The 19878-nt window shown below is 54.8% G+C and overlaps 9 protein-coding genes across 9 annotated transcripts; 3 read left to right on the top strand and 6 right to left on the bottom strand.

Moving 5' to 3' along the window:
• Window positions 1-170: 170 nt before the first annotated feature.
• Window positions 171-4020, top strand: M409DRAFT_62774 (uncharacterized protein; the record flags this gene model as incomplete). Its single annotated transcript, XM_033815308.1, has 3 exons — window positions 171-238; window positions 405-2805; window positions 2860-4020. The coding sequence occupies 3 exons, from the start codon at window positions 171-173 to the stop codon at window positions 4018-4020; spliced, it is 3630 nt and encodes a 1209-aa protein (XP_033674083.1).
• A 405-nt stretch (window positions 4021-4425) lies between these two features.
• M409DRAFT_49675 (uncharacterized protein) lies at window positions 4426-5387 on the bottom strand (the record flags this gene model as incomplete). Its single annotated transcript, XM_033811309.1, has 2 exons — window positions 4426-5293; window positions 5347-5387. The coding sequence occupies 2 exons, from the start codon at window positions 5385-5387 to the stop codon at window positions 4426-4428; spliced, it is 909 nt and encodes a 302-aa protein (XP_033674084.1).
• Window positions 5388-7848: 2461 nt separating this feature from the next.
• M409DRAFT_49676 (uncharacterized protein) lies at window positions 7849-8463 on the bottom strand (the record flags this gene model as incomplete). Its single annotated transcript, XM_033811310.1, has 1 exon — window positions 7849-8463. The coding sequence occupies one exon, from the start codon at window positions 8461-8463 to the stop codon at window positions 7849-7851; it is 615 nt and encodes a 204-aa protein (XP_033674085.1).
• A 1233-nt stretch (window positions 8464-9696) lies between these two features.
• On the top strand, window positions 9697-10272 carry M409DRAFT_17142 (uncharacterized protein; the record flags this gene model as incomplete). Its single annotated transcript, XM_033803925.1, has 1 exon — window positions 9697-10272. The coding sequence occupies one exon, from the start codon at window positions 9697-9699 to the stop codon at window positions 10270-10272; it is 576 nt and encodes a 191-aa protein (XP_033674086.1).
• Window positions 10273-11557: 1285 nt separating this feature from the next.
• Window positions 11558-12727, bottom strand: M409DRAFT_17143 (uncharacterized protein; the record flags this gene model as incomplete). Its single annotated transcript, XM_033803926.1, has 1 exon — window positions 11558-12727. One exon carries the CDS (start codon window positions 12725-12727, stop codon window positions 11558-11560), a length of 1170 nt encoding a protein of 389 aa, XP_033674087.1.
• Window positions 12728-13033: 306 nt separating this feature from the next.
• M409DRAFT_49679 (uncharacterized protein) lies at window positions 13034-13603 on the bottom strand (the record flags this gene model as incomplete). Its single annotated transcript, XM_033811311.1, has 3 exons — window positions 13034-13147; window positions 13213-13355; window positions 13414-13603. The coding sequence occupies 3 exons, from the start codon at window positions 13601-13603 to the stop codon at window positions 13034-13036; spliced, it is 447 nt and encodes a 148-aa protein (XP_033674088.1).
• A 735-nt stretch (window positions 13604-14338) lies between these two features.
• M409DRAFT_17145 (uncharacterized protein) lies at window positions 14339-14829 on the bottom strand (the record flags this gene model as incomplete). The annotated part of the gene is made up of 3 exons (XM_033803927.1): window positions 14339-14379; window positions 14442-14544; window positions 14668-14829. The coding sequence occupies 3 exons, from the start codon at window positions 14827-14829 to the stop codon at window positions 14339-14341; spliced, it is 306 nt and encodes a 101-aa protein (XP_033674089.1).
• Window positions 14830-15087: 258 nt separating this feature from the next.
• M409DRAFT_17146 (uncharacterized protein) lies at window positions 15088-17772 on the bottom strand (the record flags this gene model as incomplete). Its single annotated transcript, XM_033803928.1, has 1 exon — window positions 15088-17772. The coding sequence occupies one exon, from the start codon at window positions 17770-17772 to the stop codon at window positions 15088-15090; it is 2685 nt and encodes an 894-aa protein (XP_033674090.1).
• A 957-nt stretch (window positions 17773-18729) lies between these two features.
• M409DRAFT_17147 (uncharacterized protein) lies at window positions 18730-19578 on the top strand (the record flags this gene model as incomplete). The annotated part of the gene is made up of 3 exons (XM_033803929.1): window positions 18730-18972; window positions 19025-19273; window positions 19321-19578. 3 exons carry the CDS (start codon window positions 18730-18732, stop codon window positions 19576-19578), a joined length of 750 nt encoding a protein of 249 aa, XP_033674091.1.
• Window positions 19579-19878: the final 300 nt, after the last annotated feature.

The raw sequence follows: 19878 nt of genomic DNA on the forward strand, positions 1-19878 counted from the left end.
GCAGCACCCGCTGGTGCTGTAATGGGTCACGTGCAGATGGTTGCATGATCGCGGACTGTCATTATTCGGGCTCCCCTCTCTCGCCGCCCTCTTCCTCCAACTGGGAGCCGCTCTTCGCAGCATGGCGCCTGCAGCTCAATAGCAACAACTCCCTCTCCGTGGGCAAGAACATGGAGAGCATCCACGGCGTCGACGTCGGCTGGCTGCACCACACCCGCAAGGCCTCTGGCAAAGGTGAGTGAGCGTCGAGGGATTCGCAAAGCCGAGTGTCGCATGACCTCATACTGGGACAACCACCACTGACGATACCACTACATAGATCAACAAGACCAAGGACAGCGCAAGCATGCTGTCTTCACTCCTAACAAGCGCGACGCGAAGAAGCCCAACGCTCACAGCACCAGGCTGTCGCCGCCGAGTCCAAGTCTGACCCACGATGCGAACAAACACTCCTACTTCCCCGGCCCTGTAACGCCTCCAGCGCTATCAACACCCGTCAGCGACAACACCACGGCCCTTCCAATCACGCCATCCTCGAATCCAAACGCCAAGACGCAGTCCAAACGCCCTGGTCTGCTGAACCGAGCTAGCTCGGAAAAGGTCAGTGGAGACGGTAAAGGTCCACCACGACGTAGCTCCTGGATCTCCAACATCAGCAACAAGTTCTCCACTTCGCAGGCGACTCCTGAGCGTCCTGGCGTGCAATCAACGCAATCGGCTCCGTCCCAATATGGCTCTTCTCCAACACCCACCAGCAATGTGCCAGCTCAGTCTCCAGAAGCCAGCGAGCCGTCCGAATCCATGTCTTCCACGCCAAAGGGATCGTCGTTCTTCTCCAGCCTTACGCGCAAACTATCGTCAAATTCTCAGGTTGGGAGCACGCCAAAGGTGAACGGCAAGGGTGGATTGTGTCAACGTAGAGTGCTGAACGTAGACCCAAACCGCGAACGATGTCTTGTACCGGAGATGGACGAAAGCAGGTTGAGAAAGGTATCTTTCTGCGTGGATGTCGAGATTGCAGGGGGCCCACGTTACAACGATGACGATGAAGATGACGAGGACGATCAAGAGAAGAAGCGAAGAAACAAGGCTGCTAAACTCAAAGAGAAGGCAGAAGGCGAGGCGCTGAAGCATCCTGAAGCTATCAAAGAAGCGAAAGATGAAGGTGAAGAGCAGAAGCTTGAAGGCAAGAACAAGCCCTTACCGAACCCCAAGGATATCCCAAATGGAAAAGATGTAGGAGAAGAAGATGAGGACCTCACAAGTCCACCCACCGCGGGAGAGAAGGTGATGAGTGACAAGAAGAAGGAAAAGAAGAAGCGTTCTGAGGAAGAGCGCAAAGAACGCAAGGAGAAGAGACGGCGGCGTGCTGAAGAAAATGGATCGATACCTGTTGAACTTTCACTGGACGATGGCGTTGCTACCGGACTCGATTCAGATACTATTTCATTCTCATTTCCCGACCGAAAGCCTCTGCCCAACCTGTCCACTGGATCGACACCAGATCCAAAGCGCGACAGACCAACAACGGATCCTGTGAGAATATACAGGCGGTGTTGTCAGCTTCGAGAAACGCCGATCCTGAAACGAATCACCGAACAACTCATGTCACCGACTTGCTGCGTACCGTACGAGCCTGGTGTGGTCAATTGCCTTGATCTTACAGGATCAAGATTGCAACTGGCTGATATGATCACCCTTGGCGACTGGCTTGCTGTTGTACCAGTGAAGAGGCTATTGTTGGAGGACGCCGATCTCAGCGACGAAGGCCTTCGTTGTATCCTCGCCGGTCTTCTCGCGGCGAAAAAGCCTGAGCCAACGAAGCGGAAGAGTACATCGCCGAAGCATCGACAAGGAATGCAACCCAGACCTCACCGAGAACGTAGCGGCGTTGTGGAGAAGCTCACGATCAAGAACAACCCTCGCATCACCCGCAATGGCTGGAAACACGTCAGTCTCTTCCTGTACATGTGTCGATCCATCAAGGCGTTCGATGCGTCCATGATTCAATTCCCAGACAGCTTACCACCCAGTGCGCACAACACACCAGCCAAAAGCCCTCAGAGCCCTCCCGCTGGACAGGATACGGATGCGGCCGAGACCTTCTTCAAATGCTTGAGCCAACGGTTTGGTGGCAGCAAGCTGGAAGAACTCATCCTCTCCGAATGTGGAATGACCGCGCCTCAGATTCGAAAGATTGTGGATGGAGCTATCATCTGCGGGATCAATCGGTTGGGTTTCGCGGGCAACCATCTCGATGAGGAGGGTCTGGAAGCGGTTATCCACTACCTGAAATCTGGTGTCTGCGGTGGCCTGGACATTGGCGGGAACGACCTTCGTGGCAAGCTGGATGCGATTGCAGAAGCACTAAACAACCGAGCTGGAGTCACCTGCTGGGGATTGAGTCTCGCTGATTGCAATCTTGACACGAGTTCAGTCAAGCCGCTGTTCCCGGCTCTAGTAAAGTTGCCCAACTTTCGCTTCCTAGACCTGAGCCACAACCCAGATCTTTGTGGCCAGGACAATGGTACCATCTCTCTACTGAGAAGGTATATCGGGCAGATGAAGTACCTAAAACGTATCCATCTTGCCGCAGTGAACATGAGCCCCAAGCAAGCCATCGCGCTTGCTGATGTGCTCCCTGAAGGACCCGAGCTGGCCCATATGAACATACTGGAGAACCCGCAGTTGACAGCGCTTGCCAACGCTACGGACGAGGCCAACCAGGAAGAGGCATGTGCGCTATACGCGAGCTACATGGCTGCGGTCAGAGTATCAACGACCCTTATCTGCATTGACATTGACGTAAGTGATCAACTCAGCGTTCTTCTGACTTACCTATACTAACCACTCTCACAGGTGCCTTCGTCAGACAACAGCGAAGTCGTCAAAGCACTAGCCAAGCAGATCGTTGCATACTCTCTACGCAACATGGAGCGCTTCGCTGTGGTAGAGGCTACCGGCAGCAGTGCGGCATCGGACGCTGCCGCTTCACTCACCCAACCTCACGGCGGAGAGCAGCAGCTGAAGGAAATCACCGTACCGGACGTTCTGATGCACCTGGTGGGTCACGTGGAGGGTAACAGCGAGAACCACGACAACGACGACCCAGCTCCCGATACGGATTACCTGGTTGGTGGTACTGGTGTCGTGAAAGCCTTGCAATATGTCCTCGGCGAGAAAGCGGACGACCTTCGGCGGAGTAGCCTTCCAAGCTCGCCCATCTCAGGCAGTAGAACACCACGGGACCGACCAAGTTCATCCGCTGGCTTCGACGAACAACAGCAAGTCAAGGCCAAGAAGATGAGCAAGAACCTATTGGACAGCGCCCGCAAGATCCGATCGAGGCTCCAACCAGCAATCGCCAAGGAATCCAACGCAGGCGACGAGATGGCGATGCGCCGACTCCTCTTCCTAGACTCGACCCTCTCCAGCATGATCCAGCGCTTCGAAGAAGAATACCCCGAAACGCGAATCGTGCCCCCCTCCCCCAAACAAGCCCCCTCCCTCGCCTCCTCCACCACCGAACAATCCGCGCCCCTCTCCATCACCACCCAAGGCACCGAATTCACCAACAAATCCGACGACGAAGACGAATTCGACGATCTCTCCTCCTTCCGCCCCGCCGTCTCCCGCCACAACAGCGACGTCTCCCTCGCCTCGCGCGCCCTCGCCATCGAAGAAGGCCACCTGCACCGCCTCGGCCAACGCATGCGCCGCAGCATCGTCGACTCGCCCTCCGCCCTCTCCGCCGCCGACGACCCCTCCGCCACCGCGCCCTGGAAAGCCGACGAGGAGCGCCGTCTGAAAGCCCTGGCGCAGAAAGTCGAGGCCATCACCGGGCCTGAACTCAAGGATCTCGTCGAGAGCAATGGCTGGGAGGTCGCCATGGGGAAGGTCGGCGCGAATATGCATGATTTGCGCGCGTTGCAGGAGGCGGATCCGCAGGCTTGGGAGGATTTCAAGGAGAGTCAGATGAAGGCGAGGATGAATTTGGCGCAGGATGCGAGGAGTAAATGAGTGATTGTGTCGAGAAGTATGGGGTGGTGGGTTTTCGTATTGTCTGGGATCGTTTTCCTCTTTTTTCTCGGATTATTGTGATCTGTGGTTTGCTTGTTGTTTAGCGAGACGAGGTTTTGATCGAACCGTCGTTACTACTACTACCTCCAGGATGGATGGTTTGAGGAATTGGATTGTATGATTGGATGGACATCACGTCTGTAGAAGCAGATCAAATCAGGTTAATGTTCAGAGCGTCACGTTGAGAAAGCCTTCACTTTATGAATCGGATGTACGCGGCAATGAGGTCTTGACGTTACTTAAGCATTTTCGCGTTGTTCATGGGCTATCTCCGACCGACTGCCAAACGCCGTGCCTGATGATAAAGTGCGGAAGAGAATGCATGCCTTGGTGCTAAGACGGTGCTTAGTTGCCGGCAGCAAGCTCCTTGATGCGGTCTTGCACACGCTGTCTCTTCTCGTCCTTGGTGAGCTTCTTCTGGCGGTACTTCTGCGACTCGGCCTTCCACTCCTCCTTGGTCTTCTTCTCGCCCTCATCCTCATCCTTCTTCCATGGGTCCTCACGGATCTGGCTGTGGGCCTCGGAGTAGAGCTCCTCAAGACCGTCAGCCTCAATCTCGTCGTCGATGTATCCCTTGAACTGCGAGTTGTAGCGCTCCTCATCGTCGTCGGCAAGAGTCTCCATGTACTCAGCGACGTGACCACCGAAGATGTACTTGCGGAGGGTCTCAGCATCCAACTCCTTCGTCTCGATGTCGTAGCCGGGGAATCGCTTCTCGGAGTGGGGGATGTAGAGACCGCCGTCAGAGGCACCCTTCAGGGCGCCGAAGACACGAGCACCAGTGCTGGTGCGGACGAGACCGACATCGAGGAAGCACTTGAATGGGCGGCGGGTCTCGCCGTCGACCTCAGCGTCCTCGGTGAGCTGGTACTCGCCATCTGGCTCCTCAACACCGGTGAAGGTGTCGGCAAGGTCGAGCTTGGCGAGAGCACGGCGGGCGACGAGGAGACCGACGCAGTAGGCGGCGGCCCAGTTGGTAAGACCGTGGGTGATGCCGTAGCGCTTGAGCTCGTGTGCGTAGGCGGCCACGAAGACCTTGTCGCCGGTCAACTCGGAGTAGACGATCTGAGCGATGATGTCCTTGTTGGTGAAGCGGATGACCAGGCGGTACTTGGGCGCATTGTACTTGTTCTTGGCCTGGGTGATGAGGCGCTTGCGGGCGAAGTAGTCGGTCTTACCCGCTCGGCGACGCTTGTACTTCACCTGGTAGCGGCTTTGGGATGGTTAGCAGCGATGTTGGGTAGTTTGCGGTCAGTGAGGACGTACCTGAAGTAGGCGCTGTTCTTGACAAGCTTGGTGAAAGGCATCTTGACGGCCTACCAGCCTGCAATAGAAACCCACGGTCAGCAATTGTCGCTTCAGAGCTCACACTCTCTCCGTCTCCGAAGCATCTTGCGGTGACCTCAACCTGCCATGCCGGCCGTCGGGTTGCAGCGACAATGACGGCGAGGAGCCATTGTGCGCTGCAGCGTGGAAAGACTTACGAAAGACTTGTCGGTGGTGCGCTGTAACAAGCGGTTGGCAAGAGAGAAGTCGTCTCGAGAAGCGGCCTAGAGAATTATCTCGGTGGGCCTAAGCTGGAAGTCTTGGCACAGCACCAGCGCGGGTGTCCAATGCCAAACGCCGACTTCAGCTTCAGCTCACGACACGCCCGCCCAAACCCGGGCATCAACCATCCTCGCACAATCATCACCTGCCATTATTGCTCGCTGCCATCACTCATCACGCGTCGTCGGCCAACCTGTCGGGAACTCCGGCAACGCAAACATCCACTGACGAACGCCTCTGACAACAATCAGTTGGCTCGATGATATGCCAGTGTTCTAGTGAGGCCTCATTCTGGGTCTTGCAGGTGCTAGCTATCTGTGTCCCGGCACGAGTCTGTTATTGTCGCCCTCTATGGCTTCGTGCTGGCAAGACGCTACCTTGCTGCGGAGCAATGTCTGGGACGAACCGCGGTCAGCTGACGTTGTCTTCCCAATCTCTACATCAGCGAGAGTCCAGAAGAGAGTCTATCCCCCATTCTCGGTGCCGAAGGCAGCCACCTGGATTGGGAGTCTTCGCCGCGGAAGCGGTTCATGGTAACTCCAGCTCACCGACAACGTCTACCAACCATACGCAGCATGCCGGCACAACACCTGTCTCAACCTTGACACTACCTCTCAGTCAAAACACAATCGCATGGCGCTCACTACCCAAGGCAGTCAATCGCACCCACCTTACGACCATTGCCTCTCTCGTCCACGTCGAATAGTTTGGCGCAGCTGAGACATGAGCAATCGACCCTGTGATGGTGATCAATGTGCCATGCTGTCGGGTCCCTTAGCCTGCCTCTCTCGCCAGTCGGGCGCGCACAACACCAATCATGGCTGCAAACCAGTCTTTGCGATGTGATCTCTGTGGTCGAACACAGTTCTCAACCAGCAACTGCTTGCGCTGGGCTTTGCGGGTACGAAATGTGTCTCACTCCTCACCACATTCGCCACACCGCGCTGCGCATTGCAATGCCCACCGCTCTGGTCGAACATGTAAGACCTTGATTCGTTCACCCCTCGCCTCTGTTTACCTGCGTCCCTTCCCGCTCTCATACACCCCCGTACATGTTATTCTTTCTCTACTTATAGCAACAATGGCACGAGCAGACTCATCTCCAAAGGTCGGTGTACGTTTCACACGTCACGAGTATGTCTTATTGACGTAGACAGGCAATCGTCAAAGCCGCAATTAGGACGAAATGTCACGTTGTCGCAAGACGATACGAGCATCAACGACTCGAGAAACTACATGGATCGAACGTCAAATGGCTTGTCCTTTCGGATGAATTGTTTGAAGAGGTCTGCTCGGACTTTACCATTCGAAAACTGGACATCAGTCGAGCTGCAAAACGTTCTCTCTTCGATGCTGAATGGGTATCTCAAGTCACCTACGAGCTCATCACAAAGCCAGCTAGACCCCGACGTGGACGACAACACACTGGTGACGACTTCAGTTCGCAGTCCAGAGACTCAGTGACCGAGCTTGATGCTATGCATGCTTCACGAGCGATGCACCACCCGCTCGACACATCATCAAGCCAGCATCCAAGCAGCAGCCACCGCCGACAAATAAGTGAGGGTGCACCACACAGCATGCGACACGACTCCATAGTCTGCCTGGACCCTTCATTATTGCCGACTGGCCATAGGAAGTCAACACCTACGACCCCAGAGAGCAGTACTGCTAGTCGCTCTGGCTGGTTTAACACTATACTCAACTGAGAATGACATGCTGCACATCGGCCACCCACGTTATGAGACGATGCTACTGGATCCAGGGGGTCCACTGATCATCAGATCAACTGGACCGACAAGTACTTCCTATAGTACCTTCCACCCTGCGCAAAGACGACCCTGGCGGTCGTTAGTATCTCCTGCGTCTACTCATTGGTCAACAAGGGCTATGTCGGACACCCTTTGCGGCATTATGGAGTTTCCCATGTCCATCCGCTCACTGCACTGCTCTCTCCTGTCGACAAATCATTATTCCGGCTATCGCGGCAGGAAATACTGCTCTCTACTCTCAATGCCAAGCTGTGGAGAGCTATACTGTTGCACCGCAGCAGCAACGCTCACAAGACCCAAGACGGCATCGCGAGTGTACTGTTGCGCAGATCGCTTATGCAGTCTGGCGAGCGGCTGAATTGTTGATGCGGAAGACGACAATGCTTGCGAGGATATTCCCCCTCGGGAAGGTGGCTGGTCGCTCTCTCCACTGTCGAAGGCGTCCGCTCTATATTCGCTCATCCACAGTGACATACCGACTACAAATGCCTTGGCTAACGGCAACCAGCCACTGACAAAGGCCACGAGCGGAGAACGGCCATGGAGGGCGCTGCGTGTCAGACAAGGATTCGACGGATGTGGCGGACTTTGCCTTTGAGCGGCTCATGCACAGTGACGATTCAGTGACTACTTTGAAGACTTCACACATCGTTGCCGAAACGAGCGGCGCGCACACATCGCTTGTTGGCAGAGTGGTATCGAAGCGCGCATGCACAGATGGAGAGAGTATCGCAAGGAAAGTGTTATTGGAGCTGCAAGTCATCCACGACATGTCCCATGCTCCGATCACGTCCTTTCTCCTCGGGGTAAATAGCATGCTAGACAAGGAAGATTGTGAGGAGAAAAGTACCGTATCTGCAGCTACGCGATCTCTGTCGTGATACCACTCTCGAATCCTTTGACCAGTGCGCAGACATAGGTCGCAGTGGCGCCAAAGTGTAGACACGAGCTCGGCCAAGCCTCCAAGGACGTTTGCTTGAATCTTCCTTTGTGCGCTTTCTCTCGTAGCGCGGCACAGACAGCAGCGATAGCGATGTCCGTCTGCTTCATCACCGATTGCCATGTCTGCTGACACGGGACCCGTCATCACCACCGAACATGCGCAGGGCTTTGACACGGCGGACGGCAACAAAGGATGGAGGGATATTATTACCCGCCGCTGAGCCGAGTGGCAGGCAGGCGGCAGAAACGACAGCGAACAGACGCCAGAGCCGCGTCCTTCACACATGCAGCAATGAGAAGTGATTTGATTGACCCCGCGTTGTTGCGTGCTAGCTAGCCCGCACAAGGTAGGTTCATGTTGTTAGGCGCATTGCCATCTGTTTTTGGCGTGGTGGAAGCGGCGTCGTCATGGAGCCATCATCGTATCGCGGCCAAGAAGGATTTGGGCTATGGGTTCGCGTGGTGCCGACTCTTGCGGTGACGGCTTGATAAGTGGGAGAGGCCATTCGTCAGCAGTATATAGAGTAGTGGCAGCCAGAGAGGGGGGAGATTCGGTCGGGAGACGATACCATCCGACGAACAACAAAAAGTCGCGAAGTACCGCAGCTGTCTGCGTTTCACAGCGCAGGAACGGTGTCGCCAGCTCCACAAATCCGCGCACACTCAGTCGCTGCTCAGTGACAGGGTCCAGCACACGCTCCCACAACAAGGCACGATCAATTTCGCGCTGTCCCGAGTGGGAGTCAGGATCAGAGCGAGGGCATGCGTGCATGCTTGCTGGCCCTGGCCCTGTGACACCTGCCTGCTCCCTTGCGAAAACCCGCCGCGATTCTGCAGCACGAGCCGATACGAGAGAGGCAGATACACACTCCCCATACGTCGGCGCGGAGTGGACGGCGATAGCAACGGCATAAAATAAGACACGCCTATCTGCTGCATCCCAGGACCGCTTCCACCTCGATACAACACACGCACCGTCACAACTGCCACGGCCACGCAGCCGAGGACGACTCCACCAGCAGCAACCCAAGAACCCGCTCAGGCTCCACCGAGTGATAAACCGCAGCAACTCTTTACGCCAGTGCCTGCACCGACGCGGCGGCGGGCTCCACCCTCGGCCATCAATTCCATCAAATCACTCCATTCCACCTGCTTTCCAAACCGAACCATCTCCCGCCGCTGTGCAACGCGCCTCGTCTGCTCAGTCACTCCATCAACTGGTCGTATGTCTTACAACGGGACACGCCTGCGCTCCAGCCCTCAACAAACACCGCAATCCCTCTCTCGTCCGACGACTTCCAACACCCCCAGGCCCTTCAACCCAAACACACCCTCGCCGCTCACACCACGAACCATGCCGTCGCCGCGAACTTCACCGGCCATGCGGCCAACCTCTCCGCTTTCACCCGGCTTCAAACAATCCGCACACTTCGACACCCTGCAACCACCACAACAACGACCAATGCATTCGCGGACAAGCAGCAGCAAGCAACGCCGACCACCCACCAACTCCCTCAAGCTGCCCTCCCTCCCTCGCTTCCACCCTGCAAACTTCCCATCAGCACACAGCAGCGTGCAATCAACACCAGACGGCACAACCTCTCCACAACCACCCGTCTCCCCGCGAGCACATCAACGAATGTACAGCGACGTGCAGAAACAACTCTACTTCAACCAACGCGAGCTGCTATCACGGGGAACATCATCCAACTCAACTGGCAAGCCGATCAGTCCCCGACTCCAACCACTCGGCAGTCCAGGCCCCGTCACACCACTAGAGCTAGAAGGAGAGGAGGAGTACTTGCTTGCCGGGGCGAGGAAGTCCGCGAATGGCACCGCACCGCAAGAGTTGGTCGAGCAGTTGATCAAAGAGGAAACTCGTCGACAACGGAACATGACCGCCGCGTCAGGACGGCCTACAGGTCGATGATGAACATGAACCACAAATTCACGAAACGAAGAGTCACGGCCGAATTGAAAGAAAAGGAAGGAAAGGATACCACACAGTTTTTTCGACAAGCATAGCGTTTTGTTTAAGCGGAAGTTCGTTATTTGATATTCCTTTTGTTGTTGGATTGGGGAAGGAAAGGCGTTCGCATCAGAGAGGAATGGGGAATGAAGGAAAGCCATTGATTTTTCAAAAGGACATCGTTTCGCTTGGATGTCTGTCGTCGGCGTTATTGAACGTGGAGCGCCATATCATGATGCGTGGATGCGGCCGAGCCCCTCGCTTTTTGAAGGAAAGGAAGGAAAGGATTCCCTATCGTCGTTTGATTCTCGTTATGAGAAAAGTCCGTCTCATGAAGAGAGGCTACTGTCGCCACTGAGACTCGTTCATCTGCCAGCTAGCTAGCTAGGATCGTCGTCAACGGATCGATATAGCCTAGCAAAAACTACAATGAACTCGAACTCGACAAAGTGTTAAACACTACGCATCAGCGTAGCATCAATCAATCAATCAATCCCTGTTCCTCTTTCATCTCTCCCCCTCGAATTACTGAATCTTGCCACCTGCACACACAACTACTAATCTCTGATATGACGAAACGGACGGAATGACTGATGACATACCTCCACTCCATTCACATGAAATCCTTCTTCGATCCTTCGTCCACATCTGAGTCTCCACCGTGTCCACAATCCAAGGCTGAGCCGGCAGGACCGACAGGACCGAAAGTTTCGAAGACTCGGAAAGTACGATGCTACTATATTTATTTGCTTGCTCTGTTTGCTCTGATGGGGACGACTTTTTCCTTGTCGTGACGATCACGAAGAAGACATCCATATCTTCTGTGCACACGTGTGTCGAAGATGTTCTCGTTATTCGACGACAGGCTTCGTGGGTCCCTCGATTGTTAGCATGTCTCATCGGTCATCTATCAGAGCCCTCTTGACGTTGAGAAGTCTTTCTCTCTCTCTCGAGAGAGTTTTTGGGTCGTCTAATAAAGCCCCTGGTAGCATATATAGCAAGTATGACCGATGATCGAAGAGACGACCCCGCGGAAACGATCTTTTTCATTCATCTGCTCGTGACGATAAAGGTCGTGAATGTCCTCGCACAGCCAGGTCTTCTCTTCCAGTGTACTCACGGATCGACTTCTTCTTCTTCCCCCGGATACAGACCCGTCACGGCATCAACGCCATCTTTGAACTCCCGAAAACTCGGCCTCGGCTCCCCGTTGATGTACGCTACAGGTTGCAGTCAGCAAGGTTGCTCATATCAACACTTCTGAATAGGTCCACGGTGCTTGCTTGCCTCGTCCCTTCGCCGCAACGTATCGATCCAAGATCCCAAAGGGCCGCGTCGAGGAGAATGGATCCACATAGTCACGAGGCAGCACAGGAGCGACGTCGTTCAACTTGACGGCCGGATCGTCCGCCTGCAGTTTCACTGCGCCGCCAAAGGATGCGTTGACGAAGACGTCGCCTTCGTCCGTGTGAGCTGCGGGCGGGGCCCAGGGACATTTCTCGTGCAGCTTCCTGGTCTTGACAGCCATGTCGCAGAGGTCTCCCACGGTGACGCCGCGGTCGGAAGTGACAACATCGAAGGGCGGGTCCGCCACCTCTTGAATCAACCTCCCGCCTGCGAAGTCCTTGCGCGCTGGTTCGGGGCGCTCTCCGTCGCGAGGCGCGAATCCATAGGGATTGTACATGCAGCACGTCGGGTAGACGCCCATGGTGTAGACCGGTGGCTGACACACCAGCATCGCTCGGCAGCGTTTGCCTATCCTCGGGATTTCATGAGGGAACTTGGCCGTGACGCCTGCGAAGCCTGTGCCCTCGGCAGTAGTATAGATACGGCATGCAAAACCCGGGAACCCACTGCTTGGAAGCGGGCGACCTCTGTCAAGCCCTCTCTCTCGGAGGCGGTTCGAACTCGCGAGAAAAGGGTTCTCCCAGTATCCGCTCAAGGAGGGTCGCAGTCGAAGCCTTTCTTGAAGGAGGGGCGACGACTCGATGGCTTGGTACATGGTTCTGTCCACCTCCATTGCTCGGAGAAGCTCGAAGGTACCAAGATAGCCGAGAATCTGCTCGAGCACCTCTGGAAGGTCGAAGACTCGCCTGGCGGGACAAGAGCCATCGCTCCTTCGCTCATTATGGAGAGCTGTAGACGCAAAGTCAGAGAAGAAGTCATGGAGGCCTGAGCTGCTGTCCGTGAGCTCGTTGCTGAGTTGTTGCATCTCAGCACCGGTCCCGTCGACGGGGGGCGTTGGACCCGCGAGACGAACGACGTCCTGCACGGCATTCTCGAGTTGCCGTTGGAAGTTCAGGGCTAGCCGTATCGTCTGCGTCTGATGGAGTCTGCTGGATCTGTGCCACGCAACCCCGGTTGGTCGGGGCAGGGGCAGTTTGTCGTTGTCTCTTGAGTGGTCTTTACGCACCATGTTTAGGGAAGTCTGCTGGATCTCTTGATATTAACAGTTGACTGCGAAGCAGACTAACGAGTTTGCTTAATTGTAGTTGAGGTTCGTTGAATGCAATGGGGCACGGCGAGCTGCTGTGAGAGATGTACTGTCTACCTGCAGCCAAGCGTGAACGACGCTAATGCAGCAAGCCCCTAGGGGAAGTAAACACACTCTTCGTGTTGTTAGAAGCTACGTTTTGTCAACGCTATTTGGAAACCCATAGTACAATAAGTGAATGTTCTGCAATCTCACTACCTTCCACATTACCCTCAAAACTCCTCCGACTCAACTATTATCAACGCAAGGGTTGAAGGCCAGGACAAAGTCACCATCAGGACAATTGTGGACGTCCAGGTTGTATCCCTTCGTGAAACCGCATTCCTTCGAGCCGGCCGTCACCTATAGAAACACCTCATTAGCTTTTCGAAGAACCCTCTCATTGCGCGGAGAGGTCCATCTCTTACATTGAACGGCTCGCCATCGAAGGGATCCGCTTTCAAGCTATTGACCGTCCACCACAGCCTCCCGTCCTTGACCGAAGAGCCCAGGATGAATCGGGGTGTGTCTTCGTTGTAGTACTCTTCGACCAGAGAGATGCCGAGTTGATCTGTTCGTGTACGTGAGCTCTTGTTCTCGCCATGGACGCCGGTATCTAGTGAACGTACTTCCTTCTCCCGAGATCTTGGTCGTCCACGACGTCGCGGTGGAGACGTTCTGAATCGGGGGAGTCCAGCTCGTTTGGTTGGCGTTGGAGAGGTACAGGGTCTTTCTGCAGAAGTTGTTGACGACGAGCCAGGAGGCGTTGGCGGAGAGGGCCAGGGAGAGGCAGAGAACGCTTGCGGAGGAGAGACGCATGTTGTTCGACGTGTTGATGCGAGAATGCTGTGTGGGTTGATCAAATGAAAATCTTGTCAATGCCATGAGATGGGATGTCTTTCGACTTTATACCAGGCGATGATCACTCGTCCCGCATCCGTAATGAGTGTAACCATCTTGACACTTCGCTGCACCGGCCCTTGCGACGTTGCACCGAAACATGTTAAGCCACCTTTGTGTGTGCATGACAGATCAGACAAACGGGAGTCAAGACGGGCGCGGAGGATGCTCAGTGGAAGGCTGTACGACACAGCTGGCCTGTAGCATTGTTTGTTAGCAACCTCCCTTCATCTCGTTTTATTGCCTTGTCCACGTACCTTGCGTAAGCCCACCCCTCGCGCAAAGCACGAGAGACTCTCGTGACTTGACAGTGTGTCCTCACTGCTTGGTCGAGAGTCAATGAACTGTTGTATTCGTGCCTGAGACTTGTGGTTGTCAAAACAGGGAAACAAGGTGATGTATGAGGGTGTCCAAGGAAACCAGAACTTGATTGACAGCACGCTATGTCTCTTCTGCTCTCCTCCTGTCCGGATTCAGGACGCTATTCAACTGTCCCAGCCGTGGTCATGGCGACAGCTGGCTGCACCGCATTGTGGCTATGCTGGTGTCGCATGCGAGCTCATGAAGCATGTGCCTCTCTCGCGGACAATCTGGCCTGCCCTGCTCTTTCTCGAAGACGTCGTTTTCCTCACATCATCCAGTCATGATCCTCTCTCAACCCTGCTGCTTCGCCTTTGCTGCGGTCTGTGATGCTTCTGTAGACACTCTGTGATCAGTAGACGCCTCCACATGCACAAGTACAGTGACAATTTCGCACCTCTTCGTGTAGCATCCTCGAGCAACGGCGTGTCAACTGCGTTCGCTGGCAGGTGAACGTAGCGCACTACACTGCCTCGAATGAAGACATTCTTGACTGAGCTCTGCACACACAATCGTCAGCTCCTCACGTTCAAGTGTTTGTTCATTCCACCCTATTCGCGGGCCCAAGTGTGCGATATCCATTTCCTCCAAACCCCTGAACCTGACTCTTGCTTCTTACTGACCAGATGTGGGTACTTCAGCTCTTCAACGACCTGAATGTCGTCCAGCTTGATGTTGAGGTATTGATCCACGCTCTTCAGAGTGCCTCGAATCGAAATGTCGTTCTTCAACTCCACCGTCACCTCGTGATTGACCAACGTCTTGAAGAAGCTGAAGAATAGCATGGCGTCGGTCGGGGATTGTGTCGGATGCGAATGCTATCGAAGCGGTGGTGGCATTGTTTGACAGATTGAAGTGCAGTCGCAGAGTCGCGAAGTAGCCAAATATGAATGTCACGTGCAGGAATTTGCAACCTCAGGCACCAATGGGCAGACTGATGAGAGATTCGCACAATTTGGACGCAGGTCGGATATATATGAGTGAGTGTTACGGCCATTATTATGTAGTTATAGTTCAATCATCAACGAAGATCACCGACATTCTTACAAGTCCTTTCTTGCCCAACCAACGAGACACCTCCAGCTAGCGTTCCCTTTGCCTCCCTCTTCCAGCGCTTTGACGACGTCGTCCAACACCTTCTTCTCACTACGACCCATCTCCATACTCAACTTGAGCATCCACTGTTCCCACATCCTGGCGCCGACGAGGCCTGTCATGGCGCGAACATCTTTGGTGCTGCCTGTCAGCGGTGCTGAAAACTCAGTCACAGTGCCATCTGCAGCGATGAGCCGCTCGGTGGTTTGAGCATTGTTCCCAGTCTTTCCAGAGTCACTCCATCGTGGGACAGCATCAGCCACAGGCAGCACCATCCAAGCCCGCTTGATTTCGTGAAAACCTGCACGCTTGAGGCGAGGTAGGAAGTTCTTGCCAGAGGAGGGATCGTAGCCGCGAGTCTTGAGGTTGAAAGCAAACTCCACACCCAGCGCCTGACCTAGCTCATCAGGATGGACCAGCTCAGCGTCGAGCAGATCGAACTCGAGGTATCCGCCAGGCTTCAGCACCCGCAGACACTCTCGCAGTGTGAGCTCCCATTCATCGACAGCAAAGCCCTTCGGCCAGGTGGTCCTGAGGTGGAAGTACAGATTTCGAGCAGAGACGACGTCGAAGTAGTCCATGCCGAAAGGAAGTTCCCATAGCTTGGGTGAGGTCACGACGAAGTGGTTGCTCGGGCCTTCCAGAGAAGCAACATGGGCTTCGGCATCAGACGACACAGTGGTGTAGATGGAGGCATCTGGATGGTCAGAGGCGACGGTCCATGCCCAGCTACAGTGTACTTGGCCAGCAAGATCCAAGACCCTGACATCTCTTCGTGTTTTGAAGCTTTGTACAATCGGACTCGTAAGTAGCTTCCCGCCATTGACTTCTTTCTGTGCCGCAAGGTGCCAAGAAGAAGACCGGAGCTGCTCAAGAGCTTGTCTTTCTCGATCAGCTAGTGCTATCAACTCTTTTCTTTCGTCCTCGGGAGCCGACGGGAGGAAGGACGAAACAGGACGCTGAGGTGCAGGTCTCTCAGTGTCCTTGATCTCGTACTTGCCATTGAGCTGTTCAGCGTGCTGTTTCTGAAGGCTCAAGCGCTTGACGTGCTCGGCTTCCGCTCGTGCTTGTCTGTGACGGAAGACGTCTCTGGCACGCTGCGAACGCTTTTGGTGCCGCCACGCCTCCCAGAACGTACCATCATGGATGGGAGAGATGCGCTTCTCCTCTTCTGGACTCGACTCTGGCTTGACGATAGGAGACTCATCCTCGGCGAATCGCACCGACTTTTTCCCCGGCGAAGTCTCGTCAGACGGCGGTGATGCTTGATCAGGGGTTTTCGGAGTGGCATCTGCGATGTCGCCGAAACTAGAAATAACCTCGTCCTCCTCGCACAGAGCTTGCATGTACGCATTCTGTGCCGAAAGCCACAATTGCGTTCGGTTGAGATTCGCTGCAGCACTTTGCTTCAATGCATCGTCGTACGTGTCGTCAATCTCGTCGACTTCGAAAATCACCTCGATTGGAGAGAAGGCAACCTTGCGTGCTGTCACAGGGTCGGTAGACTTGGTCGGGATCTTGACGGAGAGAACATGCTCCACAGGATCCTTGGGTCGATCGCGCCAAGGCAAGTCGTAAAATGTCGTTGCTGTGCTCGTGGTGGGTATCTGTTTCGGCGGCGAGCGGAAAGGCACGCCGTAGAACTCAGTCGCCGTACTTGTTGTCAGAGCTGGCTCGAAGCCCGACCAATTTTGCCGTGCCATGGTTGAATCGAGCGAAGCGAAGAACCCGCCAGGCGAAGGGACTGACAGTGCAGAAAGCTCATCTTCGGATTCAGAATCATTAGGTGCCGGCTCCGGCGTCTTGATCTTGAACTGTCCTGTGACTGGAGGGGACTCAACAATCTCTCTCATTTCGTGAACAGCTTCTTCTGGAATTTCAATGACCGTCTCCTGAGAATTGTTTCCGTCGTCAGGATGGAGATGCTGTAGAAGGTTTTCGACAGACGGATTGAGTTGAACAGGCGGCTCCCAGGCCAAATCGGACTCGACTGGGTCCAGAATCTCTGGAGTGGACGGACAGCTCGATCTGGCCAGTTCTTCGGATGTTTGGCTTCCATCAAGCGAGGGCGTGGACGATGTACTCGGTACTCGAAGGCTTCGTTCTTGCAATCGCGCAAGGATCGAGGGGGACAGATTCACTTTCAGCGGCGGGGAGAGAGCAGTCGCGGACTGCAGCTTCTCGATAGTCGGCCATTGGGACGGAGATGGAATGACCAGCGACGGGTATCGATTCTTCGTCTGCTTCCCGTAGACTCTTTTCTTCACTGACGAAGACAGCTTGATGGGAACCTCCTCAGAATCACTCTCAGACACATCGTAAAGCTCATCGAAACTCTTTGAACTGCGCTTGCTCCATAGTGAGCTCTGGTCGGACTCGGATGAATCTGTATTGCTGGGATCCGGACTCGTTTCGAGGATTGGTGCCGCTGGAACGGAGGTATTGGCCCTTGGTGTTGGAAAGTCATCACTGAGCGGCGATGTGACTGCGGGCCATGGCTGGAGCCTTTGAGGAGGTGCCCGGCGAAGCGAGACTTGCGGTGTGTCCTCTATTACTGTATTACGGAAGCCTTCGTCACTGCGAACCGGCGCAGAGGGTTTGAAGGCTATCGGTCGTAAGGTTGTGCTAGCCATGCCTTCGTTGGCTATGGCAGCGACTGTTCCTGTGCGTTTCGTTGTGTTCCAAAAGATTGTATGCCGACCCGCGGTGGAGATGTACAGAGGCTTCGATCAACGAAGTATCTCAAACCCGAAACAAGAAAGCAGAGCGAAAGAGAAGCAGATCGGACGAACACCACGAACGCAGAACCGGTGCAGTAGATCAGAAAGGAAGAGTAAGCAGATCACCTGTGCGGCACAGCTCCTTATACAGACCGAAACGACTTCGCCCAGGCATCATTACTGGAGGTCACACGAAGCCCAGTCGCTGGGCGGTTAGCAGGATTCCCATGCCCAAGCCATTACGACGTGGTCAAGGCTGGCGCTAAAGCCGAGCCTCATTTACGGTCGAGGGCGTGGTTGGATTCCAGAAGACTCGTTCCCCATTTCTGTCCGACGGGTCGCATTCAAGGTCGCACACGCGTAGGTGTGCGTGGTGGCCGGAGAAAGTGCCCGTCGAATAGAAATGGGTGGATGGCAGTACGCGCTGAGGATTCGCGGAGGGTTTGAAGAGGGCGCTTAGAAGGTGACCAATGAGCTCGCCAGTTCATGTTGTGCAGGATGGGAACAGCGCGTCGCTGCTCTGGGCAATATATGCTGCGCATGCCGCTTTCAATGATGGGAATGGTGCCGTCCGACGATGAGATGCAGTATGGCACCACCCGTGAAGTTGTGCGAGAGGAAGATGTTGACGTGAAGAAGTGAGGTCGGCTTTCGTCTCAAATCTTCCGACCACCGGCCCGTGGCGGCTCCACCGCTCGGCGCGACACGACGCGAAGCTCTCTATCAAACATTTTGCTGAGCGGGCATTGACTACAGGTATTGCTCGTTTCTTACCGCCAACAGTCGTAGCACTTTTCCGACCTTCCACTCCCGGCTCCCACTCCACAATCGGGCAACCTTGTCGTGAACTAGACGACCTTCTCATCAAATATGGCGCCTCCAGCGATTATAGCGCCCTCAATCTTGAGCGCCGACTTTGGCGCTCTGGGCAAAGCATGCTCGGATACCATAGGGCAGGGCGCAGATTGGCTACATGTGGATATCATGGATGGCCACTTCGTACCGAATATGACCTTTGGCGCTCCTGTTGTGACCATGATCCGTCCACACGTCGACCGGCCTAAGGAGGCATTCGGGAAGGGGACGTTCGATTGTCACATGATGATAGCAGAGGTACAAGTTGACAGTGTTGGGAAAGTAGCAAGCATACTGACCGTCGCAGTAGCCGAAGAAATGGGTAAAGGACTTCAAGAAAGCTGGCTGCGATCTTTACTGCTTTCACTACGAAGCCGCCATATCGTCGACGGCCGCAGAGACGCCTGAAGGCCACAGCGACCAGGAGACTAGCCCTAAAGAACTGATCAAGTACATTCACGATCAAGGACTGAGAGCTGGAATTGCAATCAAGCCCAAGACGCCGGTGGACGTACTCTACGAGATTCTGGACAATCCTAACAAGGAGGAAGTGCCTGACGTACGTGCTGAACTTCGTTGTTGATTTCACTGGCTAACTGTAAGCAGATGGCTCTGGTGATGACCGTAGAGCCTGGATTCGGTGGCCAGAAGTTTATGCCCGATATGATGCCCAAGGTCGAAGCGCTGCGAAAGCGATACCCCGAGTTGAATATCGAGGTCGATGGGGGGCTCGGCGAGAAGACCATCGACACTGCCGCAGACGCTGGGGCAAACGTGATAGTGGCGGGCAGCGCTGTGTTTGGCGCAAAGGACCCGAGCCACGTTATCAAGCTGCTTCGGGAGGCCGTCGAGAAGCGGCGGTGACTTCAGGGCAGCAGGCTGTGATCCCTGAGCCGGAGAAAACGAGCTTATGGCAACTGGGATGTAGTGTGGTGGACTGGTGAAGTCGAGAGGCCATCCAAGTCACAGAAGTAGCGGGCCGAGTCTATCCTGTTCTCGAAATAGTATACAAATTAGACTTTCGTGCAACAGTGGATTGAAGCACACAAGACCGTATCCCCCACAGCATCGATCTCAGCAGTCTCCAGTCCGCAGTACCAGCACGGGCTATACCTGATGTTTTTGGTCGTCAATGGCCGGTAACTCGTGCGGCGCGAACAAAGA

The sequence above is a fragment of the Zasmidium cellare genome (genome assembly GCF_010093935.1).
Source record: "Zasmidium cellare ATCC 36951 unplaced genomic scaffold M409scaffold_2, whole genome shotgun sequence".
Classification (NCBI taxonomy): domain Eukaryota; kingdom Fungi; phylum Ascomycota; class Dothideomycetes; order Mycosphaerellales; family Mycosphaerellaceae; genus Zasmidium; species Zasmidium cellare.